At 36.4% G+C, this 20881-nt stretch overlaps 1 protein-coding gene across 28 annotated transcripts in view; it reads left to right on the forward strand.

Moving 5' to 3' along the window:
- Window positions 1-20881, forward strand: part of ANK3 (ankyrin 3) — a 715267-nt gene that overhangs the window by 626528 nt on the left and 67858 nt on the right. For 15 of the 28 annotated variants that reach the window (XM_077125230.1, XM_077125228.1, XM_077125245.1 and 12 more), the window contains 3 exons: window positions 678-710; window positions 3379-3603; window positions 6316-6470. In XM_077125230.1, the coding sequence (XP_076981345.1) occupies window positions 678-710; window positions 3379-3603; window positions 6316-6470 (413 nt within the window). The remainder of the gene's footprint in view (window positions 1-677; window positions 711-3378; window positions 3604-6315; window positions 6471-20881) is intronic. The other 13 variants (XM_077125251.1, XM_077125247.1, XM_077125249.1 and 10 more) reach the window with 1 other exon arrangement.

The raw sequence follows: 20881 nt of genomic DNA on the forward strand, positions 1-20881 counted from the left end.
TAATTATACAGTTAAATTACTAATTTTTAAACTGCTTAAAATACTATTCAATTTATATTAGATGTATAGGGATCCAAAATTGCTAAGGTTAAAAAAAACTGATTTGAGAAGGAAAATATAAACTTCTTGGATTACATTTAGTGAGTAGAAATGCTGGAGAGTTCTTTCAATCAAGTTTGGTGAATTGCCCAAATCACTGGAACCATCACTGTACTCTCTGCACATGAAAGAAAAGTACTAGGGTTTGATTTTGTAAACTGAGAAGTTGAGGAAGCAAAGGGTAATAAAATCAGAAATAAATTTTCCCATATATCAGAGACAATGAAGTATTTGTATATGCAAATTATCTCTTCCTGCTTTTGCACTTTATTGTGGACACTGATAAACATGTGCAGCAAAACTAAATTAACGGCAGCTATTGTGGCCTTCTTTGAAAGGGAAAATAATACAGACTTGGGATATATTCAGACTGATTTCACTAAAGCCAGGTCTGTGGAGTAGTATGTATAGCCACATAAGGCAAATGTCTTTCCAGGTTGTCCCACAATTGCCAAATGCCTCAGTTTCATTTCCTGATGGTTTTTATTTTTCCTGTGCTTATCATTGACATTTTCTGTTGCTTGCTTGTAATTATCTTACATTAATTTTTCCCATTTGCTTTTTAAATTATTTTGCAGCTATTCTTCTCCACTTCCTCAGTATGATTCAAGGTGATAACTGTGTCCTTTATGTGACCCATCCTTTTGTATTTTTAATTTCTGTGAATTTTTCCCACAATTAGATTGTGTCAATGTCTGTAGTGTATTAGCATTTGTCATCCTCTATTCCTAAAACTAGAAGTACTTGTGCATTACCTTTATCGTTGTAGAGTTCATGCTGTTCTTTAAAGTTTAATAAGATGCAAATATGATTAAATATCACCTTTTAATTTGTTTCTATAAGTTATGTTGCATGAAATTTTATTTTGCACAGAATATATAAGGAATGAGTTTGGAAAACAAATCACTGTATTTCATAATGTTATGGAATAATCGGACCTAATATCCTGCTTGCCAAATACTCCCACCTTTCCTTAGTCCATTGTCACTATAAAGTTGAAAACCTCAGAGCAATAAATGATCATTAGTGAGCAGCAACTATACACTGGGTGCTATGCAGAACGTAGAGAAAGATTTTTCCAGTTGATTGTTAAAATCATTTTAGTTTTTTTTCCATTTGGTTCTGATATTCTTCATAGCTGGGATATTTTTAAATCAATGCTGACAACATTTCTTACACTACCTTCAGATCTTTCAGCAACAGTCTTGTGTTTTTTTTTTAGTATTGGTAACCAAGTCTGACCTGGCAGTTTCTAAGCATGATTAGCAAAATAGTTTTTGTTCATTGACTTACTCAATAAACACTGATCGGGTGCTTACTTTTATTGTGTGTGGGCACTGGTCTCTGCACTGCAGGTCGAGTAGTGAATGAGACAGACCTAATCTGAATTACCATATAGATTTTTGAGACTCAGCTGTTGTCAGGGAAAACAAAACCCTCTCGGTGAAAGCACTCTAGTCTTTATTTTTACTCATACAACTGAATTTTCAAACCGAGATTTTTTCTGAATCCTTTTTAATACATTCTGTGACTATTATTCCCAATCAGAATTGCATTTTAAATGCCAGGGAAGATCAGATTTTACCTTTATTACTGACTTAAAGTGGTTATTGAGTTAAGGCAGTTATTACTTTTCCGAATATGTGTGTGTATATATATATGCCTATATGTATATAGACATCCCCAAACAAGTTGACGTGAACCTGATATCATCTAGTGTTGGAAAGAAATCATTCTGTCCAGTTAACAAGTAACTTCTGTCTTTGACTAGGAGAAGAGCTTTTGCTTTGTTTTCTTTTGGTTTTGAGTCTTTTCCCCCGTTATCTTGAATATTATAGTGGCCTCAGTCTCTCAAAGTAAGGAGAATATTATCAAAGATGTAAATTAATCCAAAGTAAAATGGTTACGTCCAAAACGAGCAAAAAGAACTTTGGTTCTTGAAGGACATTGAAGGCAATGTCCAATTTACTGATGGCCAGAATTGGTGCTGAACATATGTTTGGCTGTAAAATGTTCCCTTTCCTAATGCCTCTCTCCATGAGTATTCTAGGTCAATTTCTTTTGTCAAAGAGGACACTCTTTTAAGATCAACCGGCATCACTGTTTAGGAAGGTTTTCTTCCATGCAAGGTCTTAAGCTCTAATTGCAGGACGTTAGCACTGTTTTTAGATGAATAAATAGTAGAACATTTTGATGGATGGGATTTTTTCTAACAATATTTTAGGTATTCAGCCAGTTTTCTAATTATCAACATTTGATGGTGTTCCAGTAATAAAGCATATTTTCAAATGTGAATATTAGAGTGTAAGGATACATGTTTCTGTTCCCCCGTTCTGACTTGCACTCTTTCTGTGTTTTGGGCTCATTGAGTTACGTTCACCAGAGTGCTGGGGAACACTGGGGACAGTGGGAGAACTCGTGTAGGGCTTTTGTCCATGAGTTTGTGATAGATATCAGGAATTCCAGTAGGCTGGTATGCAGATATGATGCAATTAATTTCTTTACATTTCCATATCCACATGCATTTCTTCTTCATTACCGTTAATATAAAGGTCAGTGACAGCATTATATAATTTAGAAATGTTTTCCAAAAAGTCTAAGTTACCATGATTTGTATTGCTTTACAAATATTCGAGTTGTAGTTGATTTCAAATATTTCTTTAGGCCAAATTTATACTGAAAAGATTAAATCCCTTTCATCAAAATTGCCTTAGCGAAACTCATCATCTGCTTTTACTCTTAAGTTCTGCTTCATGATAGTAAAAATTAGAGTGTTGGTATGATTAAATAAATACACATTCATTTTATGAGTTCTCTGTGTTGAGACATACTGTGGAGTTTCATCTTACTTGTAGGAGAGACAGATTCCATAGTCAGCATGTAGCAAAACCACTAATAGTTAAAGTGATCTTTGACTATAAGCCACCCATGATTTCCATTTACAGTGGTGATTTTTATGCAGGACAGTCCTTTAATAGCGTCTTTACTACAGCTTTGAAATAGTCACTGTTCTTACAATTTGAACATATGATAAAGTGGTTGGTTTATTTTAGGGGGCCATGTTTCATCATAAATTAGTTGTGTTTCAGTTTTTGCCCAGCACCCAAATTAAATGCATGTTTGATGTGACTCCACCGTATTTATTTCCAATTTATCTTTGGAGAGAGCAAATGATAGCTGCATTGTCTGTTGCTTTGAACTTTAATATTTAATTTGAAAAGCTGCTGTGAAGATGGTGTACTTCTGTCCTTGATTTGGTCTTGGGTCTTCTCCCTGCAGGTTCCTGGTGAGCTTCATGGTGGATGCGCGCGGCGGCTCCATGAGAGGAAGCCGTCACCATGGAATGAGAATCATCATCCCCCCACGCAAGTGTACGGCCCCTACCCGAATCACCTGCCGTTTGGTAAAGAGACATAAACTGGCCAACCCACCCCCCATGGTGGAAGGAGAGGGATTAGCCAGTAGGCTGGTAGAAATGGGTCCTGCGGGGGCACAATTTTTAGGGTAAGTAGACATGTTAATTTCAATCTTGGCCCTCATAGCACCTCTTTGATTTTCTTTACCCTTGTTAACTCAAATAGTTAACCATTAAAACTGCTAAGTTGGGCCTTTTGATTGAGTATACCTTTTGTGTAGTATCCAAGGTCACAAAACCGTAATTCTGTGAAAAGTTATTAGACTGATACTTCCCTAATTCAGTTTGCTGGTCAAAGCTTTTACTAACCAAGAAGCATGTTCCCTGCTTAGTGAGTGCATGGAGTCCCAGTAGTCTCAGTAGAAGTCAATGCACCATTGTCAGGGAAAAAATACAGATGCTAGAATCACTACATTGAATAAATAACTACTTTGGGTACATGCCTTTTAAAAGGTAAAGTTTTAGGGAAACAATCGACTGTGATATGGTATTTTACAGAAAGGAAAAATAAATTTAATCTATTTTCTGAGGTGGCACTTAGGTGTAATTTAGGTAGGCTCTGTCATGACTGACAGTTTGTTCATAATTTCCCCTTCTCGTTTCTCTTCCTGCTGCATGGATGCTATTCAGTAAACTGCATCTTCCTACCAATCCTCCCCCTGTAAATGAGGGCGAGAGCTTGGTTAGCCGAATCCTGCAGCTTGGGCCTCAAGGAACAAAATTTATTGGGTAGGATCTTTATAGACAAGATACAGAATGTCTACAATTTTTTCTTTTCATTTTCAAGTTTTTCTGTCATGCCCATGGTCTTATTCTTGTCTTACTTTTATTTTTAAAGTTTTTTAGTGCTTTCAGTTGATGTGTGTCACTGAAAGAAAAAAAAAATATCATAGTGGCTTGACTTAATGTAGCACCGCTACCAATCTTGTGCTTTTCAAGCATGTGGATTTCACTGCAAGCATTCTGCTTTCATAACTTTGTGCTTTTGTAAACTTTTCTTTAATTTGAAATGTTTCAACTGCATATGGTACTTTTAAAGACTGACTGATAGTCTTTAATTTTCACCCAGTGTAAGACAAGGGATTTGGAGGCTTTGAATCAGCATTTGCTATAAATGACTGTATATGTGTGTATATATGTGTGTGTATATGCAATTACATTTTAAACATAAGTACTTATGAGCTCTATATAATCTTTACTTTGAGAAGGGAAAAATCTTCAATAAGTAAACTGATTTTGAACCATATTAAGGAAACAAAATATTTAAAGCAAACTAAAAAGGCAACAGATAGAATATTCTACTGAAGTTATTGTTTTGTTTTAAGCTGGAATGTGTTGGTATTTTGTTCGCTTGTTTGTTTGATTGGTGTTTTGCCTTGGCAGTCTGCATGAAGAAACCTGTTATGAAAAGTAACGCTTGGCTTTCACCTTGGTCAGAGACCATTGTTCATACCTGTTGGATGTCATACACAAAGCCACATTCCTTAAATATTTACAGAGACAGTATCTGACACATTTACCTGCAAAGATTGTATCTTGCTCTCAAAAAAATTTTTTCTTTTATGTTCTTTGGGGTGTGGTTAAAAACTATGGTAACTATCTTAACTCTTGAAATTATTAGCATTGTCATAAATTGTTTCTTTCGTTTCTATCAAAAAATAGAGGCATTTAAAAATTATTTTTAAATATCCTTAATTTGAATGAATTATTATTTTGTAAAAAAATTATATTTGTCCTCTTCATTTTAAGTGAATGCTTTAAATATTCATATGTTTTTGTTTGTTATTTAACCATTACAACTATTACCCCTTTTATGCTCTTATCTATTTAAGCTTGTCTCCTTCATTATCAGGTGTACAGAAACACTTAGGTTAAGAGATGAGGTTACATACAACCTCTGTAGGAGAATAATGATACTGTCTACTTAAATGTATTAAAAAAGCTGCACAATCCAACTACATAAACTGTGTGTGATTGTGATCTGCTTACTTCCATTCGTCTGTTTAAAAATCTATCCTAATTTAAAATCTAACAAATTTATTTTCTCATGGCTTGATTGGCTTTCTTCAATTTGCAGCCATTCTTTCACATTCCTTTGCAAAAGGACACTGTCAAATATGAATATGCCGTTACGTGATGATTTCAAACCAATAAGTGCTTTTTCAGAAAATTTAAATATTCCTCTGAAAGTTACACTGGAACCAGGAAATGAAGCTGCCTGCTCCCATTTCACAAATTGAAAAAGCAGAGAAACTGCTTTAACTACACAGGCCATAAAATCCAGCTGACTATTAGAGTGGATTATTATATTGATTGTTTTCTTGCCAAGATAGGGGGGTGGGGCAGATATCAGTAATCGATCATAATAGGAAATTTATAGAATTTCTTTTCTAAAGAAATGATTGTGTCCTTTTAAGTCATTAGCATTTTGTAGAATATAATATACCCATCATGTTTTTAAAAAATGGACCGATTTTCTATCTTATGGTCTATTTTAGTAACATTCAATTCTTTGATTGAAAATTCCTGTTTATATGTGTTGAGTATTTAGCCCCATTAAATCTAATGCTTAGCAGGTAGTTGGCCCTCAAGAACTGTTTGCGAATGAATGAACGATGGCATGTTATCAGGCTTCTAATAATATGATTTAATTAGCAAATGATTCTGCAGCTTTGAAATCATTCCCAACCTTAGTGGCACCTCTGATTTTCAAATGAGTACTGTAAATGAAACATTGTTTTAAGTGTGATACTGTAAGTATATGTAAATGAATACCAAAGTGATGTGGAATTTTTTTCCAGCCCTGTCATAGTGGAAATCCCTCACTTTGGGTCAATGAGAGGAAAAGAGAGAGAACTCATTGTTCTTCGAAGTGAAAATGGTGAAACTTGGAAAGAACATCAATTTGACAGTAAAAATGAAGATTTAACCGAGTTACTTAATGGCATGGATGAAGGTAAATACGTGTCTGTGAATGTCAGCAGGCAGAAATCAAAGGAATGACCAGACTAAATGTGATGATATCTGAATTTCACAGGTTTTTATTTTAAGTTGGGGTTCGGGTTCCTCAGCATTTATTGCTGTTTTCTGTGTCTAAGGCATGAAGTTCCATTTACTCTAACCACTCTTTGTTTCCCTCGCTATGCAAGTGTAACAAATATTTGATGATTCTTTCAGTCTTTAATCAAATACGTGAAAATTTCCAAAATCCAAGAAGGTTTACTGAGTTGAAAATGGCTAAAGAGAAGGTGAAATAATAATGGAAGGTATGCAAAGCATGCAGAGCATTTTTAAGACGAGGCATCCACATTTTATTTCTGGAATTATTATTTTCAGACTCTTTCATCTCATTCAGTTTTCTCCCAGACTCTTTCATTGCCCTTTATGAATTTTTAATTTGTCGTGGGGAAGAATCATTTTTAAAAGATAAGTTATAGGTTAATTACTAGAGTGTGAGGTAGTTTCAGTGTCTTATTCTTTGACCAAGTAGGACTTGTAGATAACTGAGAATGTGACTTTCTTTTACACAGCTGTTTTGGGCTTGTTTCACTTTAGAACTAGGAGAGTTTTTCTTCAGAGTTTGGGAACTGATTGGTTTTGAGAGTAGGTGCTAGAAGCAGAGTTTTTCTTTCAAAATGTAAAAAAACAAATAGAGACTTTGCTCACCATAAAACAAAGTTGATGTTGGGGAACAGAACATCAGGGCTGATCTTTACTATAGCTTTACTTCTTAATGACTACAAATGCAGCAATTTTTAAAATAGCAGCTTTATTGGAAATATAACTCATATACCATAACATTCACCCTTTTAACATTTGCTCTTTAAATTGTTTCATTGGGTTTTGGAATGCATCTGCATAGTCTCATGGCGTGCGGACAAAGGAGCCATTTAGGCCTGTGTTTAAGAGCTGCTTTCCTGCTTTGTGGGATGACCTTGGGCAAAGTTTTTTGATCTCTGCAAGCCTGTTTCTTCTCTAAAATGGAGATTACCTTCTTTACTTGAAAGTGTTATTGTTAAGAATAAATAAAATAATCATGTGGGCTGGCCATGGTGGCTCAGCAGGCAGAGTTCTCGCCTGCCATGCTGGAGACCCTGGTTCAATTCCCGGTGCCTGCCCATGCAAAAAAAAATGGAAAGCACTTTTGGAAAACAGTGCTTGTCATGTAATAAACCCTTGATAAATATCAGTTATTGTCATTTTTATACTCATCCAATAGAAAAAAATATCATGGCAAAGGTTTTGTTATAAGACATGATTAATCACAGCTAACCATGAATTTAATAGATGTGTTTGCACCAAGGTAGGAGGAAACGAATAATTAAGTCTCTAGCATACATGAAACTCTGATAAATGTCTTTATATAAGAAAATTAAAAAAGAAAGCATAGCCCTTCAAAGTAGATACTTTTAATTCATTTTACAAATGAGGGAATTGAAGTACAGAGAGGTCGGTAACTTATCTAAGGACACCTTCCTAAGTAGTAAACCTGGGGCTGAAATCTAGCTCTACCTATTTTCAAAGACTTTTAACATATCCCACCTGTTTTAAAGAAATCTGTGTCCTGAGGAAAAGAATATAAACCTCAAGAGGAAAATTCTTACAAACCTTATACTTAAAGGTCCAAAAGAATGGTCATTTAAAAATGAGTCCTGATATTTACATCATATACCATATAAAACATCAAATGATTTTGATGGGTAGGAATATTCAATGGCAATTAAGGTTTCTGAATTTTTATTAACTTGTTTTAAAGCATACACATAGCATCATTGTCTTATAAGGAAAATTTCAAAAAAACACAACAAAACTTTTTAAAAGAATGAAAGCCAAGACAATAGATTGTCTTATTTTGTAAAAGAATAGAGATGAGTCAGAATAAAAAAAGAAAAGAGTAAGAGAAGTGATTTTTCCATAGAGGATAGGCTTTATTGTTTTAAGGAAAATAAAGTATAAAAATATTTTTGTATTTAGAATATTTCTTAATGCTAAAAGGGATTACTGATTTTGAAAATGTGACATCAACTATAAAAGGATTTTTTTTTAAATGGATAGCTATTACCAAAATACTGTGAATTCCTTGAGGGCAGGATACATATCTTAATCATCTTTGAATCTCCAGGACAGACACAGTGATGATTTAGATACTAACTAAATCTTGGATGAATAGATAGATGGAAGGAAGAACTGGAGAAAAGGTCTCCTAAGTCTTTTTCCCCTTCCCCTAAGCTTTATCAATTGTTAATCTACAGGAAAAGAAAGTTAAAGTGTATTTACTTAGAGAAAAATTCTGAAAAGATAACAATATTTTAGGAATAATACTGAATATTCTGTCACAATGCTGCCCAATAGAACTTTCCATGGTGATGGAAATGTACTGCATCTGTGCTATCCAAAAATACTAATCACTAGTTACCTGTGCCTTTTGAATACTTGAAATGTGGCTAGTGCAACAAAGGAAGGTAATTTTTAATTTCATTTAGTATAATTAATTTCATATAGTTACATGTGGTCAGTGGCTATCTCAATAGACAATGCAGTTCTAGGAAGAATGTCAAATATTCTAATAATACATTCTCTTTCATTTTTTTTCTTTCCTTTTTTTGGGGGGGAGGCGGGCACCAGGTATCAAACCCAGGTCTCTGGCATGGCAGGTGAGAATTCTGCCTGCTGAGCCACCATGGCCTGCCCTCTCGTTCATTTTTGAGCACCCATTATAATATATCCTATCAGCAGAAGTAGAATTAAAAAAAAAAATTAACTTTATGCAATGCATTTCCTTGATTTCATGCTGATGTATCTTTATTCTGTTTTTAATCAGTTTTCAAAAAGAAATTAGCCATATATTCACTGAGATAAATGATGCCCCAGACACTGCCATGCTGAGGGTGTTTGCCAGACTTTTTAAAGAAGCAATATTATAACCCACAGTCCTGGATTCTACATGTTATCTTGGAAATAAAAGATAGAATTTCTTTGCTACATTTTTAAAGACTAGATAAACTCTGGTTTCATCTTAGACCAATTAAAAGGAAATGTAAATACTTACAGTTTAAAGATCCAGGCACTGGAGGCCACTAGAGCAAAGATGAGGATTTAAGTTTTTCAAGGCACAGAGGTTTTCTTCTTCTACTAAATAGTAATAATAATGATAATGATAAAAGTATCACAACAGATGCAATAACTAAAGCTCAGTTCATCAGATTTCATAGCAAGCTTAAGCCCAATTTACCACCACACTTTTCCAACCCCCAAAGTCACTCCTATTGGAGTATCACCCCATCCTCCTAAAAAAAGAAGCAAAGATAAAAATTTTTCCTTTAAAAGTTAATCTATAAAGAAAAATCCACAAACAAAAAACAAGGAGAAAAACAACCTATCTTCTCCCTTCAAGTTCCAACCAATCAAAGTTCTAGTGGAGAGAGAAGCGTACACACAGTTTTGGAAGTTTCATGTTTATTTCTTCTACCCTCTCTATCCTGTTCCCTCCCTTTATTTGCCTTGGATATTTGTTAATCAGCAACATAAAAATAGTGCATGAAATAAAGCAATGATTAGGTCACTCAAAATACCCTTAAAGAAAAGAGAAAAAAATGTATCTACCATTATTGTATTTAACCTATCAATTTCCTTAGTTCATGATAATTAAACTTCAACTGTCACCTCTGGTAAGCTACCCTTGGTAATGCTTGTCTTATTATAAATGCCTCCTGTTTAATCCCCTACTTCCATAATTGCATTCTGTGTGCTTACATTTTAATCAGTACTGTTGCACATACTTCTCTGGAAATTTTTAAACACGAGTATTTAAGAATCATTTTAGCCAATATTTTGACCACCATATCTTGCTGTACAACACAAAGATCAAATTATGGTTCTAGAGTGTTTTAAAAGTTGCAAAGTGGAAATGTCAATAAACTACAGTGAGATATTACTTCATACCCACCAGGATGACTGTAACAATAATAGTGGTAATAACGGTGATAATAGAAAATAGCAAGTGTTAGCGAGGATGTAGAGATACTGGAACCCTTGTATATTGTTGCTTAGAACGTAAGACGGCTTGGCCACTGTGGAAACCAGTTTGGCAGTTCCTCAAAAAGTTAAACATAGAATTATCATATGACTTAGCAGTTCTACCCCAAAGAATTGGAAACATACTCAAATACATGTATTTGCATGTTCATAGCAATGTTATTCACAATAGTGAAAAGGTGGAAACAATGTCCACCAAAGGATTAGTGGATAAACATTGCGGTCTATCTTTGCAATAGAATGTTATTCAACCATAAAAAAATAAATGAAATATGGATACATGCTACAACATGGATAAACATTTAAAAAACATTATGCTACAGTGACAGAAGCCAGACACAAAAGATGGCAGCTTGGGGTTGAAATCCTGCCTCTTCCACCTGCCAAGCAGTCTGTCCTGATGCTGTCCTGCAGGAGAAAGGACACTTTTCCCAGTTGCTCAAAGCTGTCCAGCTGCCAAGCCATCTGCCAGCAGGGTTGTGTCCACCCCAAGAAGGCACCCTTTTCTAAATTTCACAAAGGTACCATATGAGCTAGTGGAAGCCTTGGTCACAGTTGACAATGATGACATTTATCTCTGTCACCACCACTTCATCAGGAAATAGTAAGCAGATAGACCTACTTTCAAATTCAGGACTTCTGACTACAATTATAGTTGTCTTTTGCCTCTTTGTGTTCTCAAATGAAGGATGCCTATGAATGTGCTTTGTGTAGCACATAAATGCCACATAAATGTCAACTGCTATTTAAATTTCCCATTGCTAAGAGGGTACCCTTTTAGTTGCTGTCTGACTCAAAAGAATATGACATGTAGTACATGGAACTTTGTAAAGGACCTGAGATTTTGTTGGTTTGTCCAGGTGATGCCATGATGAATCCCAGAGCGATTTGAACAGTGAGTGGAAAAGTATTTGCAAAGTCCCCTTCGGGGAACGGTGAGAACGGGGGAAAACTCAACTTCCCCAAGTTGAATTCTTGATATTCTCACAAGCAGTGTGGACAACCAAAGCTATAGGCTGAATCCCCAGTCTTGGGGTTTGTTCATATGAAACTTAACCCCAGAAAGTATAGGTCAAGCCTACTTAAAATTAGGCCGAGGGGTCACCCCCAAGAGAACCTCTTTTGTTGCTCAGATGTGGCTTCTCTCTCCAGCCAACACAGCAAGCAGACTCACCACCTTCCCCCTGTCTACATGGGACATGACTACCAGGGGTGTGGATCTTCCTGGCAGCGTGGGACAGAAATCCCAGAATGAGCTGAGATTCAGCATCAAGGGATTGAGAAAAACTCTAGAATGAGCTGAGACCCAGCATCAAGGGATTGAGAAAACCTTCCCAACCAAAAGGGGAAAGAGTGAAATGAGACAAAGTGTCAATGGCTGAGAGATTCCAAACAGAGTCGAGAGGTTATCCTGGAGGTTATTCTTATGCATTAAGTAGATATCACCTTGTTATTCAAGATGTAACGGAGAGGCCGGAGGGAACTGCCTGAAAATGTAGAGCTGTGTTCCAGTAGCCATGTTTCTTGATGATGATTGTATAATGATATAGCTCTCACAATGTGACTGTGTGATTGTGAAAACCTTATGTCTGATGCTTCTTTTATCTACCTTGTCAACAGATGAGAGGAACATATGGAATAAAAATAAATAATAGGGGGAACAAATGTTAAAATAGATTAGTTTGAAATGCTAGTGATCAATGAAAGGGATCAGTAAGGGGTATGGCCGGTAAAATTTTTTTTCTTTGTTAAAAAAAAAAACAAGAATATAACATGTATATTCAGGAAAGATTATAATTGCAAAGTAAGCTGGAACTAAGAATTATTTCTATGAACACCAAGCCCAGGGACAAAAGCATTAGTGTTATGTTAATGAAGCAGGTATGTTAGCAAAGCCCCATTGAAGCTAGAGGGTAAAATGACGGAGGACAGTTGGTCTGGGTGTGAAGAATCTGCTGTTACTACTAAGGTATTGTGGTAGTTAAATTCAGTTGTCAACTTGGCCAGGTGAAGGCACCTAGTTCTGTTGCTGTGGACATGAGCCAATGGTACGTGAACCTCACCTGTTGCTTATTACATCTGCAGTCGGCTAGGAGGCGTGCCTGCTGCAATGAATGATGTTTGACTTAATTGGCTGGTGCTTAAATGAGAGAGTGCAACATAGCACAGCCCAAGCAGCTCAGCATACCTCATCTCAGCACTCGCAGCTCAGCCCAGGCCTTTGGAGATGCAGAAAGGAATCACCCCTGGAAAGTTGTTGGAACCCAGAGGCCTAGAGAGAAGGCCAGTAGAGATCGTCCTGTGCCTTCCCATGTAAGAAAGAACCTCAGATGAAAGTTAGCTGCCTTTCCTTTGAAGAACTAATGAAATAAATCCCCTTTATTAAAAGCCAATCTGTCTCTGGTGTGTTGCATTCTGGCAGCTAGCAAACTAGAACAGGTATTGTGGCAGGAGCAGCTTTTCTCTTTGTCAGCAGAAAGATCTTATTCTAACATTCGTCAGTTTGTTTATTCTCAGTAGAAAAAAGACACTGTGAAACAGAAAAAAGAAATTCATCCCCCCCCAAAAAATTTTTTAAGTGCAGCAAATTGAATCCACTTTGTAAATTTAATTAAAATCTTACTTACAAAATTTAATTAAACATTTTTAAATTGTGCCTCCAAAGTCAGACCCCAAGGGGTGTTTTGCAGTTTGTAGTTATGCTGGATTTGGGAGCATTTACTGGTAGAAGAATCCTACCTCCTTAGATGTCTTTAACTTAGAAATTGGGGCGCTTGAGAAATGCTCTAGTGCTCTGCTGTCCAATCCAGTAGCCACTAGGTAAGTGCAGCTATTGAACACTTAGAATAGGGCTAGTGCAAATTGAGGTATGCTGCAAATGTAAAATACACCAAATTTCAAAGATGTAGTACAAAAAAGATATCTCATTAATAATTTTACATTGGTTACATGTTGGAATGGTAATATTTTGGATATACTGGGTTCAGTAAAACTTCATGAAAATTAATTTCACCTCTTCTTATTTTTATGTGGCCATTAGCATATTTTAAATTACATGTGACTTGCATTATATTTCTATTGTAGAGCACTGCTATGAACAGTGTGTAGGCGTTGTTAGATTTACTAAGTTTTTTTTGGGGGGGATGCATGGTCCAGGAATCGAACTTGTTTTTCATTTAATAGTCGAGACAAATAGTGATCTCAAAGTGTGAAATCAGATTGTAGAAGCACTTGAGTGCTGAAAAGTGAATGAAATATGTGGTTTTATGTTGTACACAGCACCATCTGTTGGAAAAATCTAGTAACAGTTTTGAAAAATTCCAAAGGAAAAGAATAAAAACTTAATCAGCATTGTGGCTTGGGTGGGGGTGGGGTTGGGTGGGGGAAGCATACCCCAAACCTCTCATTAAATCACAACAGGATACGAATTTTCTTTCAGTCCATTGCCATAAAAATTGGCATTTTAAATTAATTGAATGATGACCATGATATTGCAAAAGGAAAGGAAGCTGTATCATAAGAGTTTCCTACTCCAACTAGGAGGGAAATGAAAATTGGACCAAAGCAAATAAACATTAATTAATATCATCAAATTTTATATGTTTTTTTGAATAGGGATTTGTAGCAGTTATTTGTCTTTATGGAACTCTTGTGGGTCAAAATAATGACACCCTGCCCCATATGACAGCCCTCCAAGGACAGTGAAGCAAGCCTCAAGTCTGAGAGATTGGGTGCGGGTCTCTGTTTTCTTTAGCACTGATGTGAATTGAGAGGGCAGCGAGCTCACACAGCAAACAGGTCTGAGCCCCTTGGAATTCAGTGCGCTTGAACGCGCCGCACACCCTGGGGGTTGATTTAAGACGTTATGTATGATCCTGGTTTTTGAAGACTGGTTTATAGTAATTGATTTTTACCTGGGTGTAGTAATAATTTAAACAATGGGTTGAAGAAGGTGACATAGTTGGATTAATTGCCTGAAAGCAATCTCTTCTTATTAGTACTAATGGGAAAGTAAGCAAATATGGGGGGGGGAAGTTCCTGGAAAAAAACATGAAGAAGCAAATGGAACGTTCTTCTAATTGATGAAATTTTTATTTTAAAATAATGAAATGGAAAGGATAGTGATTTAGGTTTGTATACCATAGACATACAAAGCAGAGATAATGTGATGGTTTAAAAAAATATATCCAACTTGTATATTATCTTAGATGTGCCACCAAATGGCCCTCGGCCTCTTCTCTACTCCACAGCTATATGACTTTGGAGAAAACATGTAACCTTTCTAACTCATTATGTGAGTTAAATTGTGCTGGGTGGATTTATATCATTTATTTGTCATATCTATCTCAGAAATTTTGTTAATCCTGATCTTTTGGATGAAGAATGACTCAGAGAAGTTACAGAACTTTCCCAAAGTCTCAAGCTTAGTAGTTACAGAGCTGGATTTGAACTCCAATTACTAGCTTGCCCTTTTGCATTCTAGCATTGTAAGACTTCAGTTTTTTTCCACCACTCAATACCAAATACTCCATTCTTAGTGGAGCAAGCTGAGCAGAGCATTCATCTGGCCAGAAATTAAACTGTACATACAGAAATCATTCCCTTATGAAACCTTGAGGTCATATTCCTTCTGTAGATTATTGACACTCCAATCTGCCAAAGACACAGAAAGCCTTTTGAAACCTCATTTGACATGGGAAAGAGAGTCATGGTGTCCTGGTGTAACCAAGTTACTGGGACTTTAGGTGTATGCACATAAGAGAGAGGCAAAACTAACCAAGATGATTATTTGAAAGCTTTGCAAGGATGAAACATGATTTCACTTGTCTATTTATGCTTCATTGAATTATGGCCTCCTTGATCCCTTATATATTGCAAAGCATTTTATGAACCTTATTGCTCTGTTGCAGAACCTCAGAGTTATAGAGAATGCTGCCCTACTTTTTACCAATAAACAAGTTACAAGGTGCTTAAGAAATTTATCATTAATCAGTAAGGGAAAACAGCTGCAGAACATTAGCTACCATTTCTTGGGCATTCTACTCATAGAGTAGGCCAATAAAAATTATGTCATCTCTTGGGCCAGGGTATTTGCAAATCCATTCATTATCCATCCATTTATCAACCACCTGCCTTTTATGAACAACTGTGTGCCAGGCAGTCTGCAAAGGCACTGTGTTAAATAGTGGTTGAAGTCCACGTCTCTGAGATTCCATCTTTCCCTTTTACCTAGACCAGTGTTCTAATCTCAGCTCTGAAACTGACCTGCTAAGTCAGTATGGGCAAGTCACTTAACCTCTGAGAACATCATGTACCTACCTCATCAAAATGCTTTGTGGGTTATGTAATAATTGACCTTCCACAAAGTAGACTTTCAGTAGGTGTTAATTTTAAACCTTTCTCGTGGCTCAGGCTTCCTCTTTCAGAACTCATCTTTAATAGTCTTTTTTTTGGTGAAAGTTTTACTAGTAGATTAAAAAAAGAAGAAGAAAGAGAGAACGATTTCAAAGTCCTTTCATAGCTTACAGCACTATGAACCTTATGTCAGTGTGGAACTGTTTGCCCTATAGCAACTAATGTCCTTTTCTCCTTTAGTTCTATAGCTATAGTAGATCCTTAAAAAAAAAAAAAACTATTAAAAAGTAATGGTTATTTTTTCTTGCCTCCTGAGCTTCTCCTCACATTGGAGTTGTTTATCATAGGATCAGTTGTCAGGTTTTTCTATGATATGGGCTGCAATGTAAAGGCCAGGTCTAGGCTAAGAGTTCACTAAGAACTTGTTTCCCAAATATGTTATCATAACGTCCGTTGAGTGTGAAAAACAGATTTCAGAGTCCACCCATCATTTATCAAATCAGAATCTCAATGAGAGAAGCCTAGGAATCTGTGCTTTTAACACGTGGCATTGGTATTTCCTATAATCTGCCAGTTTGGGGCACACTCACTAGGAGCTCAGGTATCCATGGGTGTGAATGTGATGTAAGTACCACATTTGCACTGCAGAGTATTCTGTTGTGCTTTTCTCTGTGTATAAAGGCTAAAAACAAAGCAAAGAATCTTGGTAATATGGTCCTGCTTCTCTGACCTGAGTAATGGACGCTTTTAATATCTGAATGCATATACATTCAATCCTTGAAGGAACACAGATGTTCGCTTTTATTTTATCAAGTTTTTATCACCGTGTGTCTGAAAATCTGACTTCTCTGATGGGCCTTTTAGTTTGCAACACAGGGAATTCAGAGGAATTTTATATTCTAATGAGCTTTTAATTCAGTTTGGGTAACATCCATCAAGTACACAATAATTTCTGAGTTATTAACACAGGAGCATAATAGCTAGGCTTCTCTGACATTAATAAGTCAAGTAGTAACAAGTAGCTATAGGACAGATCCCATATTTTTCCTTCTAGCTGTTCCAGAACATAGCAAGCTAGAAGACATAAATATTTTTTTATCATCACAATCAGCTTTGTGTGTGTGTTTGAAAAATAACATAAATACAAAAAAGCAAAAAATTCAAAACATAGCACAACAAATAGTTGTAGAACAGATTTCAGACTTTGGTGTGGGTTGCAGTCCCACAATTTTAGGTTTTTCCTTCTAGTTGTTCCAAGATACTGGAGACTAAAAGAAATATTAATATGATTATTCAGCAGTCATACTCATTTGTTAAATCCTATCTTCTTTATTATAACTCCACCTTCTTCTTTGGTCCTTCTCACAATCTTTAGGGGTATTTGGACTACTCCCATACTCATTTTTTTCATGTTGGAAATAGCTGTCGATAATATGGGAACTAGTTGATGGTCTGGAGAAGCTGGCCTCTCTGGGTTTCAGGACTTATCTGGCCTAGGAATCCACCTGGAGGTTGTAGGTTTCTGGGAAGTGATCATAGTGCGTGAAATTTTTGTAGAATCTCAGATAGAGCTCTAGGTGTTCTTTAGGGTTGGCAGGAATGGTTTTGGTTGAGGTTTGGCAAATCATGATAAATGGCAATATCCAGCTGAAGATTGCATAAGAATAGCCTCCAGAATAGCCTCTTGCCTCTATTTGAACTCCCTCAGCCACTGATACTTTCTTATGTTACCATTCTATTCCTCAATTTGATAAGGCAGGTATTATCAATCCCTTGGTGCCAGGGCCAGGCTCATCCCTGGGATTCATATCCCACGTTGCCAAGAGAATTTTACCAGTGGAGGTCATGTCCCACATAGAGAGAAGGGTGATGATTTTGCCTGCAGAGTTGGTTTGAGAGAGAGAGAGGCCACATCTGAGCAAAAAGGTTCTCTGGAAGTAACTCTTAGGCATAATTTAGGTAGGCTTAGCTTCTCCACTACATAAATAAATTTCACAAGAGCAAGCTTCAAGATCAAAGCCTTGGCCTGTTGACTTGGGAGTTCCTAAAGTTTGAGACAGTGTCAGGGGTTTCCGTGGTGGTAAAATTTAATAATTTCTTATTTTTTCTCCCATTCCTCATGAAACTTTGTCAATACTTTCGTTGTTGTTGCTGTTGCTTTTGCCAATACTTTTTGATTATCTGTTCAACATACTTTGGAATGTGTTTGGGCATCACATTAAGCCTTACAGAATTACAAGCCCTCACTTCCATTCTGGGCTCCATGTGTTAGAGACAGTTTGAGTTAGATTATGTGCTACAGAAAATTTAGGTATTGGACAAAACAAACTTCTCTTCCTTCAGTCTCATAGAGTAGATGAAGTTCTAAAATACAATGTCCTCACTCTGTATTCTGATTTACTTTAGTCGTGACCCAATCAGCTTTGTTCTTATCTCTAATTGAAGCCTGATCTCTTTATCAGTTTCTTTAACAGTTGTTGTTGTGGCAATGCTGCCTTTCAGCCCTGCAGAACACCTACTCTGAGTCTTAGGAATCACAAAAGCATACAGAGTTCCAGGGAGAGAGCAGGTTAAATGTATATAGCACAGCCTCTTAAAATCTAGAATTAACAATTATAGCTTTGGACTAAATATGACTGTTACAAAAGTTTACAATCTAGATCCCAATTTTCTTATAAATATTTTCTAAATGCAGCCATACAATATTTTCTCTTTTGTTTCTCACTTATTTTGTAACACATTATGCCTCCCAGGTTCATTCACATCATTGCATGCCTCACAACTTCATCTATTTCTGTAGCAGCACAATATTCATTCATATGTATGCACTACAGTTTGCCATTCTACTCGTAGTCACCGTATCCTTCAGCCACCTCCATCCATCGGGCATCATGTATAGTATCCAAAGTCAACAATCCATGTCTCACATTATCCCCACTCGGCTGTATAATCATCGACACTCTCAATTTTTAGACAATTTTCCTTGTTCCCAGGAGGAAAAGAACTGACAGACATACGCTCACCAAATAGAAAATTGAAACCTCCCCTTAACTCTTGTCCTTTCCACCCCAATTATTTACCCCGGGTATTGCTGTGGTATTGCTGATACCTTCCTGTTAAACATTCCCCATAGCATGCACTAGTAGTTTTCCCCCATACCCTGATATTATTTCCTCTTTGTACAAGATTCATACCTTTGAAGTAGTTTATGCAAGAAGTTACTTATATTTGCAGCATTAATTGGTGGGATACATAGGTCCGACAACCCCTTTCAATCATGTTCACCTTCAATATGGCAATATTATTTATAAATTCACTAATGACCTGCCTTCACTTCTACCCATTCCCTTACATTTAAGCTCAACGTCAGGAGTTAACTGTTCACCCATCTCTAGCTTCTGTGTAACTCAAGGTCCCCTATATTCTGTATTATAAACCTCTGAGTTTACCTTTACCAAGGTCATAAAAGTGAAATCAGACAGTATCTATCCTTTTGTATCTGGCTTATTTCAAAAAGCATTATGTCCTCAAAGTTCATCCATGTCATATGCTTCAGGACCTCATTTCATCTTACTGCTGCTTTATATTCCATCATAGGTATAAACCACATTTTGTTTATTCACTTATGTGTTGATGGGCACTTGGATGGTTTCTATCTTTTGGAAATTGTGAACAATGCTGCTATGAATATTGGTGTGCAAATGTCTGTGTCATGGCTTTTAGCTCTTCTAGGTATATACCAAGTAGTGATATTGCTGGGTCAGAGGGCATTTAGTTTTCTGAAGAAAAACTAAATGTCTTCCCTAGTGACTATACCATCACACATTCCCATCAGCAGTACATAAATGTCCCAATTTCTCCACATCCTCTAATTTTGTAATTTCCTGTTTGTTTAATAGCAGCCATTCTTATAGGTGTGTGGTGGTATCTCATTGTGGTATTGATCTTCATTTCCCTTGTAACTAATGAAAATGAGCATTTCTTCCTGTGCTTTTTAGCCATCTATATTTGTTCTTTGGAAAGATGTCTATTCATATCTTTAGCTCATTTTATAATTGGGTGGTTTGCTCTTCTGTTGTTGAGTTGTATGATTTCTTTATGTATACAGGATATCAAACCTTTATCCGATACATGATTTCCTAATATTTTCTCCCATTGAGTTGGCTGCCTCCGATTTTTTTTACATGGGCAGGCACTGGGAATCAAGCCCAGGTCTCTGGCATGGCAGGTGAGAACTCTGCCTGCTGAGCCATTGTGACCCACTCTTCTTGACCTTTTTGACAAAGACTTTTGAGACACAAAAGCATTTGATTTTGAGGAGTTCTCACTTATCTGTTTTTTCAGTCATTTAGCTTGTGCTTTGGGTATAAAGTCTAGGAGGCTACCTCCTATTCTAGGTCTTGAAGATGTTTCCCTCTATTTTCTTCTTTGAGCTTTATGGTGCTAGCCCTTATATTTAGGTCTTTGACCCACTTTGAGTTAATTTTTATATAAAGTATAAGGTAAGGCGCTTCTTTCATTCTTTCAGCTATTGATACCCAGTTCTCCATGCCCATTTTTAGAAAATGTTTGTCCCAGTTCAGTGGATTTGGGGGCCCTGTCAAGGATCAGGTGACCATAGAGTTGGTGGTCTATTTGCACACTCTCGATTCAGTTCCATTGGTCAGTACTTCTGTCTTTGTGCCAGTACCATGCTGTTTTGACCAGTGTAGCTTTATAATAAACTTTAAAATCCAGAAGTGTTAAATGTCCCACTTTGTTCTTCCTTAATTAATGTATTTATTTGGATATTTTTAGCTATTCAAGTTCTCCTTCCCTTTCAACTGAATTTGATACCTGGCTTTTCCAAGTCAACAAAGTAGGTTGTTGGAATTTTGATTGGTATTGAGCTGAATCTGTAGATCAATTGGGTAGAATTGATATTCTTAACTACATTTAACTTCTTATCCAGTTTTATTACTGGTACTAATATTAATC

This window comes from Tamandua tetradactyla, chromosome 13, assembly GCF_023851605.1.
Source record: "Tamandua tetradactyla isolate mTamTet1 chromosome 13, mTamTet1.pri, whole genome shotgun sequence".
Lineage (NCBI taxonomy): Eukaryota > Metazoa > Chordata > Mammalia > Pilosa > Myrmecophagidae > Tamandua > Tamandua tetradactyla.